The sequence below is a fragment of the Austrofundulus limnaeus genome, unplaced genomic scaffold (genome assembly GCF_001266775.1).
Source record: "Austrofundulus limnaeus strain Quisiro unplaced genomic scaffold, Austrofundulus_limnaeus-1.0 Scaffold1177, whole genome shotgun sequence".
Classification (NCBI taxonomy): Eukaryota; Metazoa; Chordata; class Actinopteri; order Cyprinodontiformes; family Rivulidae; genus Austrofundulus; species Austrofundulus limnaeus.
The window spans coordinates 62,621-72,283 of NW_013953579.1; the positions used below are offsets into that span (position 1 = coordinate 62,621).

At 36.7% G+C, this 9,663-nt stretch overlaps 1 protein-coding gene across 3 annotated transcripts in view; it reads right to left on the minus strand.

Annotated features, from left to right (window-relative positions):
* The window catches only part of slc43a3b (solute carrier family 43 member 3b), a 24,862-nt gene extending 15,611 nt beyond the window's left edge, over positions 1-9,251 (minus strand). The window contains exons 1-3 of one of the 3 annotated variants that reach the window (XM_014031109.1): positions 8,607-9,251; positions 2,565-2,863; positions 2,306-2,435 (exon numbers count right to left, since the gene is read on the minus strand). In XM_014031109.1, the coding sequence (XP_013886563.1) occupies positions 2,306-2,435; positions 2,565-2,742 (308 nt within the window). In that variant the 5' untranslated portion in view covers positions 2,743-2,863; positions 8,607-9,251. Of the gene's footprint in view, positions 1-2,305; positions 2,436-2,564; positions 2,864-3,102; positions 3,204-8,590 lie in introns of those variants that run through there. The other 2 variants (XM_014031110.1, XM_014031108.1) reach the window with 2 other exon arrangements.
* Positions 9,252-9,663: the final 412 nt, after the last annotated feature.

Consider the following 9,663-nt stretch of genomic DNA (forward strand, 5'->3'; position numbering starts at 1 on the left):
CATCTGTATGTTTTAAGTTATTTTGCTCTGTGTGAAAGACAGATATTTGCTGCTTGGTCTGGAGAGTCTGGAAAGCTGGTTTAACCAAGACCAAAAATCCAGAAGGGCAAACTACAGGAGTTGTCCATCTGAGGGACATGTGTAGTCTAAAAGACATTTAACCATAAAATATTCAGTTTGTRATGTTTATATGACATACACCCAGCCCCTCGGCCACTTAGGTAGTTWACAAAATTTATGCAGAGTAAAAAAAATAAAATAAAAACACTCCTGGACTGATTTGGCATGATGTCCTGAGACGTTGCAGCTGAAGGAGTCATAAAACAGAACAGGGGGATGTTAGATGTCCTGACACCCCTCTAGATAAATGTGTTAAATGAGTGAAGGAAAATATGAGCACCAAGCAACAACCCTAGGTTCTCCCTTGAGAACCAGACCAAACATTTTATGTGCAACCCTGCATATAGGCAAATTAAAATTTAGCTTTTAGGATTCTAATTTGTCTTCATAAACAAACGAAGATAATGTCTAATCTTTCTCATCAGCATGGTTTTAGCCGCACAGAYTAGTCTCAGTTGTTTTGTTTTGGTTTTTTTTTGTCAGAGAAGAGCTCCCAAGCAGATAACAAAAACAGCCTTGTTGACAAAGTGAAGACGCTCATAACAAAACTGAGATGAAACWCATATGAGGACATTAACCCTTGCCAACATTCTGAAACATTTTGGAAATGCCCTTACAAACATTGTTGGCCAAGYAGTTGCCAATAGATGGCCCAGTGAGAATAGCTTAATGCCAGAAAAAAAAAATTTTTTTTCTTAAAAAGTAGTCTTGATCAATAGAATTTGTCTTTGTATTTTGGCAGATTGGGCCTCATGCAAGAACATGTTCGTATTCTTATCCTAAATTTCTCTTACTTTTGTTCGTACAAAGGGTTCGTACGAACATGYCACGTCAGATTCAACAAACTCTTCTATCTTCAGGAAAAGTGYGTAAATGAGCTGCGTAAWTTCCACCTGTTCGTATCCAGCTGCTCGTGCACGCGAGAGGAGATTAGCATAATTACCACCCCAAAAACACCATATAAGGCTATGTTTCCTGCCTCAGATACAAGTGTTCATTCATGAAAAATGACAGCAAAAACTAAAAAAATAAAAACTTTACGAGTTCAGAGATTGAAGTCCGTCTGTCAGAGATCCAGAAAAGAAAATCTGTCATTTTTAGCAGCTCAGCTGTGGGATAAAAAGAGCTGCTAAAAGTATAAACAACTGTGTTAAATCATTTTCATTTATTCAGAAGACACAGCGCTGCGCACTGTACACACCCCCCCCAATTCGCGCGCGCGCTGCGCGGTCGCAGATGCGGGTTTGAAATAAGCATTTTAAAATGTTTTCAAAATATGTCTGGCACTTTGGAGAAAATCCAGGACTTGATCATATATCCCCTCTGGCCTGGGAATGTCTTGAGTCCCCCAGGACGAGCTGGAAGGTGTCGCTGCGGAGAGGGGGTCTCTTTGCTGCTGCCACCGAGACCTGATCCCGGATAAGCGTCGGAAAACGGACGAACGGACAATTTATATTGTTAATCTAAATTATTACATTTAAAATTATAACTCTAATTCAAGCAGAATAGCCTATTGTCAACATAATTATAGAGTGTGATTTATTTTCAACTCAAAATATCTTCAAACTAATGAAATATAAAGTTATTAGTGAAGAAAATCAGTCTGGATAACAGCAGACTGACTGCTCGTAAAATATACGACAGGTCTGAACCACTCGTAAATTTTGTTTGTATCTGAAAAAAAATCTTAGAATACGAAAACATTGGTGAATGCCACAAATTCTCCTAAATCACTCGTACGCACAACTTAAGAACAAATCTGTGCGTACGAACGGTGTTTTTACTCGTTTTGTTTAGGACAGCAAGTTGTGCCTACAAATGAAGAAAGTGGTGGAAAAATGAAGTACCGGGCCTAAAATAAACCTCCAGCAGATGATTAATACATCTGAAGACACGTCGTTATAAAAACAGAACAAGTGAAAACAGATTGCTTAACAAAGAAACAAAAATCTGTCCTCTCACCAGGCTCGGGACTGAACAAGAAGCAATGTCTGAAAAAATAAAGTTCAAAAATCTTCCAAAAGCCTGAAGATCTACTGATCATCATCATGTGAAGCTAACAGAAGCAAAAAAACAACAACAAAAAAAAACAACAACAACCAAACAAACAAAAAAACAAACAAAAGAGGAATCGATCAAGGCTTCTGAAATCAAAGAGGGTTATTGTATCAATGACTCTACTCACATCCCATAGAGGCGAGTCACTGTTGTACCGAAGAAATCAAAGATGAAACCATTGGGCAGTGTCAGGAAATTGTTCATAAAGGAGGCGATGGTGAAGATAAGTGAGAACTGTTCATCCTGAGCGCTGCAGTCTGCAGGAAAACAAAGACAGAAGGAAATCCAGAGGAATGTTTGCATGAATGGGTGACAGTGAGAGACAGAAAGGGTTTGTTCATTTTTGCAGTAACACGTTTAGACTTCAAAGAAATAAAGATACTCACCTAAAAAATATGTGACATTGTCGCTTGTGCTATTAACACAAAGAGAGCTGAAATAKCCGTCCTCCTTGAGGACAAAAACGAGGGAGGCCCACCCGAAAACAGCTCCGGCGAAGCAGAGACACTCCACCAGCCCCGTGGCRAAGGTGAGGCAGCGTCGCAGCGACAGCTTGTTCTCCATCGTCACTCACGCACACAAACACACACTGGAAGGAAACCCACAATCACTGTGTCTTCACCTGCATTGACGAACACAAACTCATTCACACRAGTGRCTTCGGTCTCCAGACTTCCTTCGACTCCTTTAAAAAGAAAACAAATAGGAGAAAAGGCTTAAAGTATTCYTAGAGTATTAAGATCTGAAAGAAAACAGTGAAAACATTGCTCATTCATTAACATACAGCAGACCTGTAGGAGACATGAGATGGAACAGGTTAAACAGATGTAGCTAAACATTTTAACAGAAGCAAAATAGATGAAAACCCACAAATATGCACAAAAAATATCCTTAAAAAAGAGCACTTTTTACAAAGTTTCTTACTGTTAGCTGCAAAACTCAGAGGGTCTCCACGTTTCCTAMTCCTCTGTGAAGGTTTTTCTTTATATAGACCAACTCTTCCTCTTCCTCTTCCCTAGCTCACTAACCCCTCCCTCCTTTCCTTGCCCAATGTTTTTCTTGCGACCTCAACCACTCACTACTCAGCAGCAGAGAAAAAAAACTGGCCTCCAGCTGCTGGTAGCTGTAAAAAAAACACTACTGCATTCCTGTCAAGCCAAATGATGAAGCAACAGAGACGCGTGTTCCACATGTAGACCAAGCGGGAACTGAGTACTCTAGATTTGGCAAGATGTCACGTGACTCACAGGAGAAAATGACTTGGAGTGCTGCGTGGAGGCAGACCCGTTAGGTTAAAGTCAGGTTCGTGTGAGGACAGAAACACCGATAAAGGATGCTGCAGTAACTCAAAGTTAGCAGCTTCTCAAGAGGATACATAACTTTTGACACAAATTTTGCTTTAAGACAATGAAAACCAAGAACACAAATAAAGAACACCAACTCCAAACAGTAAATGGCAACATTTTTAAACAGCGAAGTTGTGATATTTTCATGTTAGAAAAAGAGTTGAAGATCAGTCTCAGCTACTACCTTCATAAATGTGGAGTCAGTTTCTGCAAAAACAAACAAGATCAACATCTTGAATGGGGATAAATCAAAATATTAATCAGTTGTAGAACCTAATAAGCCTACGCCTTGCAACAACAGGCTCTCATTAATGACTTCTTGGCTTATTTGTATTAATCAACTATTCTGTAAACCTTTCAAGTCATTCAGATTTCACTGATAAAAAGATCTGACTCTGCTTTAACTTTATTTTTAATTAAGACATGAAGATCACTGTGTATATCCCACTATTTTAAATGCTAATTGTCTTATAAAGGTGAAGTGCAATGTGTAAATGTTCAAATTAAATTTGAATTGGTTAAGAAGGGGAAATGTCTAATTAGATTCCAAATGTATCATTTTCAAGCATCAGCTCTAAACCCACGACACGTCTTAATAAAGCTTTTATTGCAAAAGTAAAACCAGCCGAGTTTTAAAATGCAAAAATATATCAAATAAATAAGAAATAAATCAAAAACACAGGAGGTACAGAACATGAATGAGCATGATTCTGAGAATAAAGAGTGTGTGGGCGAGTTGAGCAACATATAGAAACTACATGTTCATAAAAGGCGACATGAAGTCCTTTCTGAAGAAGTGAAAATCACTTTACATGAAGAATATTTCAGTCTTCATCTAATTGATGAAAAAAACAGTGGGTTYACTACAAGGCCAAGCCTTTCACAGATCTCAGGACAAATATTTTTATGCATTTTATTCCCATCAGTACAAGAAAAATTAAACTTTGTGATAAACTTTGACCTGAAAACTGTTTTTATAAAAAGGTAGGACATGGAAATATCAGCAATAAAAGCTGGAATGTAGGATTGAAGGGACGCTCCCAACCACACCAACGGACCATTCAGAGTTACCAATTAAACTAATAATGTGCTTGTTTTTGGTCTGTGGGAGGAAACCAGAGTACCTGAGGGTTTTTATAAAATACAACTAGAAGCCATACCATCATACCACTTCTGCAACCGCAGATTTCACTTTTGTCCCATGATCTCTCCATGATCTCTCCATCACAAGACACAACTTTCTTGGCGTGCCAACAAGCTTTTACCTACTTCCTAAAACTGAGCTTGGACACAGGCATGTCCTTGTGTGTTCATGTACCCTTGAAACGAAAACATATGCAAATGTTTTACAACACATGACTTCTCTTTCAGGACAAATCTGTGCCACTATAGGTTAAATAAGATTTATTTTTTCCATTGAAGGAGAAACCACAACTACTGTTCAAAAAAGTAAAAACAAACACAAAAAAGCACATTATCTTGCGTCTACTGTTTAAAACCATCAAGGACAGGAAACASTGACAGTGAAATATCTACATGTATACATATCTAATACCTTAAGTGCCGACAACCTAAATCCCAAAAGTTCATTTTTGAAAATGAACTCCACCATCAATATTGCTGATTGAAAGCTAAATGGATCCACTGCTTCTACAACCACTGGATCTGGATATTTCTCTTAAAGGGATCCACAATTAGTTGTAACATTAGAACTTATTTGACAAATGTATATTTTAACTGTAAAATAAAGACTAAAAATACTGTAGGATGTTTAGGTTTTATAATTAAAAATATATATATTTTAACAGACGGGGCCATTTTATTTACACTCAAAGCATTCTGGGTAAATGATGACGTGGATAGATCCTCGGTGTGAGTGAGCTATATCCACCCTGAAGGTTAATCTTGGACAATATCTGATGATCGACTCTTAAATGAAACCAGAGAGCGTTGACAGAGAGGAGAAGGTAGAAATGACTCAGCCTGTAACTGAAAATGTGGATGGAGGACAACAGAGCTGCTTCATGGAAGAAGAACCTCAGCTTAGCCTGTTAGCCTTTGTGCTAGCGCCAATGCTATATTGCCTTATATGTATTAGCTCAGCGCTAGCGCAACAAACTAACAAGCTAAACTGAGGTCCTCCATCCAAATATTCAGTTGCAGCCGAGTCATTTTTGCGTTCCCCTCTCTGTCATGTGGACGGAGGACCTCAGTGATGAGAGGAGAATGTGTAGCACTGAGCTAATACTTATACATGCTGTACATGGTGAAAAAATCTTATATCTGCCCCCTTTTTCCATAATTAATTTCAAATAATAATCAAGAAACTAAACAAAATAAAAGCTTCAATTCCATCTCAAACAACAACTTTTGATATACATTATTCAATTTCATATTTCTTTAACAAACTTATTTTTATCATTCTCTTAAAGACATGCATTGAACCGGCATTTTTCATAAACACTTTCCAGATTATTTCACAATTTTATTCCTTGAACGTAAGTACATCGAAGTACAAGTTTGTTCGAATTTTAGGTTTAATAAACATCTCAAGTCCTTTAAATAAGAACTTTCTCTCTTAACAAAGTGTAACTGGATGTTTAAAGGTAAAACAATTTTATGAGCCTTATAAATAATCTGCAAGATAAAATTTTAATAATTTTACTTTACAAAACAAAGCAGCTCTGTTGTCCTCCATCCATATTTTCAGTTACAGGCTGAGTCATTTCTACCTTCTCCTCTCTGTCAACGCTCTCTGGTTTCATTTAAAAGAGTCAATCGTCAGTTATTGTTCAAGATTAACCTTCAGGGTGAATATAGCTCGCTCACACCGAGGACCTATCCACGTCATCATTTACCCAGAATGCTTTGCATGTAAATAAAATGGCCCCATTCATATGTAATATATTTTTAAAATTTAGTTAAAAATTTATAAAAACTAAACAGCCTACAGTATTTTTACAGTCTTTATTTTACAGTTAAAATATATGTTTATCAAATAAAGTCTAATGTTACAACTAACCATGGATCCGTTTAAAACAGTGAACATTATGCCAGCATATAACCATGCAGTTTTAAAAGGCCCTAAAGATTGAGAAACACCAACATTTTGCCTGATTACTGACCAAACCTTTGGAATCAGATCTGCGTCATCTGTATAGATTGGGTTATATAACTGAAGGTCCAGAGTGGAAAAACAGAGGCATGTTTATTCTAGTTGGTAGAACCTAATTTTTCCWCCGTGTTATACCATAACTGTACACTATTGGTTAAAAAAAAAATCAATATCATGTCTTCTGAAATGATGGAAAAATTTATGTTTCTGTTTTTGCGTAACCAGTAGTTAAAATACACTTCTGATGTATCATCAGGGAAATGCCACCATCAGCAAATTCCTGAAGAGCAAGATCTGAATATATTTGCTTCTTCCAAAAAATAAACCTGAAATAGAGACAAAAAAGCACGTGTCCGTCATGCCCCCTACTTCTGTTTTTTTGAAGTCTCGTGAAAGATAAGTAAAAACAAAGCTGTGTGTGACTTCTAAGATTAATCTAGAGGCGGTGGTATACAGTAAAACTTGAGGAAATCAATCTAATGATGACCTCTGACAGGGTTAAACACCAGCTGGTTAATGTTTAAATGTTTCCTGGGTTTGCTGAAAACTTGAGTACACTGACAYTGCATTGATAAGGAGAGTATTTACATTATACACTATGATAACCAAAGAGTGCTCCCTTCAGGGTTTATTGATTTSGTCAGGCATAGAGGACCAACAGACTAGAGCTGAACGTCGACCTTGAATACTGGAAGTACACGTAAAAGTATTTGAGCATGTGGTGCCTGATTTTACATGTAACTGTAAAAAGGTCAATACAGGAGTTTTTACWGTTTTTACTGGTTAAGAAATGCACTGTCACTACTCATCTTGTTGAAGCTCTGCTAAATTTATATTTGTAAACAAATATACAAAACCTCCTGAAAGAAGCATTGGTTTTAAACCAGTTATTATTCATGGGACTAGATTTAAAGTGTTATTATTTTATTTAAAATGAAACATATAATTATATATTTAACTTCCTATTACTCAAAAWACATGTTTGTTTTTATGTTTATACGAGGTCCTAATAATTCTTACTGAGCTCCTAAGGGGACATGAATGGATTTTTCTTTAGAATTACCTTGTAATACTTTTTAAATTCCTATGCAAATGTTTTGCGTTACCTCACAAAMGTTGTTCATTAGGGTTTTGCCTTATATTTATTAATAAATTTGTATGTGCACCATCATAGCTGGATATTTAAAATGAAAAGTCCCATTTAATGCAGTCAATCCAAAACATTATAACAGGGCTATTCAACTAAATTTCCCTGGGGGCCACAATCACTGCTGGCCAACATCACAGCTATTAAAGTCATTATGTAAATAAACCAAGTATTACAAAGATCTGTTACCTTTTAATTMGTTTATTTTGCTGCATTYAACCATGATTACAACATACAAAACCCTATAATAAAAGAAGTGATAAWAAAACAATGTSAAAAACAAACAAAAACAAAATGCCTCCTATTTAACACGTAATATTTAGATATCTCTGACTTCCCAAATTTTTAAACCAGTTTTATTTTCACTTTCATCATTTTATCTTCAACCAGTTGTTGTTTTAACATTCTTGGGTGTTCACAGAAATGGTTTGTACCAGCTTSTAGCMAAGATCCTGACGTTTCTGTRRATAYCAAACATGTCTRTGTTTAACTAAATGAACTTAGAGTAAATAAAGTAGAAAACTGTTGAATAGCCCTGCATTACATTATTAATACAAAACAATTGTGARGAGGGGGATACAGTACTCAAACGTGTTATGGGTGTCCATGTCCCTCCCCACGCTACCCCGGGGTGACAAAAAAAAGACACCCCGGTTTGCAACAAACAAACCATGGATAAATGGTTCCTAGCCTTGGCCTGKCTCTGTGTGGAGGACGCAGCTGCATCACATTTTATGAGACGGGTTAAGAAAAAAGGACTTCTTTCTGTCGAGTCTGATGTTTCTGCGTGGGAAGAACACTTACCACTAACAACACTAACCGTGATGTTGTGAGTCAGCGGCGAAATCCACACGTTGTTCGTTCACTGATGGAAGCTRAAGAACAGATTCAGGTCTGGTCTCCCACAGACTGGATCGCTCCAGGTCCAAAACCATTAAAAAAAACAGGTTTGAGGGTAAAGCTAGCTTGCTTGAATCCACAGCTTTTCCTCAGTTTGTCTTATAAATAAGGAAATTTCAGCCTCTGCTGATGGACTACAGAGGAAGATGGTTGCTGAGAAATGTCTCAGTTTAAATGAGCAGCATGTTACGGTTGTAAAAATTTAAAGTAAACAGTTATATTAAGTGTGAAAATGATTAGTCTCGGTGAATTAACAGCACATTTTGGAGTCTGATGGCGCCACGCTGTATAACGGGACTTTCTTTTTCGGCCGGTACAATCCGAATGGGGGTGAACGCTTCAAACGAGACCCCTCGAAAAACAAAAGAAAAAAAAGAAAAACGTCAAAGTGACGAAAGCCTTCATAAAATAAACCTGACACATAAATATATACTTTACAATTCGCGTGTCAGACTTTACCAGAGAAAATCCTTGTTTAATTTTTCCTCCAACCACCCCCTTTTTATCCACTACAGTGGAACATTCCAAAMCTGATATTTCGCACATGAGAACCTCTCACAGGTGAAATTAGGACAGAGCGATACTAGGAATTTAGGTATCGATCGTCTTTCAAGTAAATACAGGGACAGTATCGCCGAGAGACTTTTCACTTGGAATGTCGCGATTATTTAATAATTTACAGATTTTAACTTTTGGTATATGATAAAACACAGGAATGCAAACATTTTTTAATTAACTACTACAATGTAAAACAGTGTAACAGAATAAGAATGATAAAATATGTAACAAAAAATGGCTAAATATGAYGTTTTCAACAACAACAAAAATGCTTTCCACTGTACGCAGATATGTGTGATAATAAAGTCAATATGCAAAYGAAGTGTAAACTCCATTTGGCTCTCATTTGTAAAATAAAAAACTCCACAATTCAGATATACTGTGTGTGTGTGTGTGTGTATATATATATATATATATAT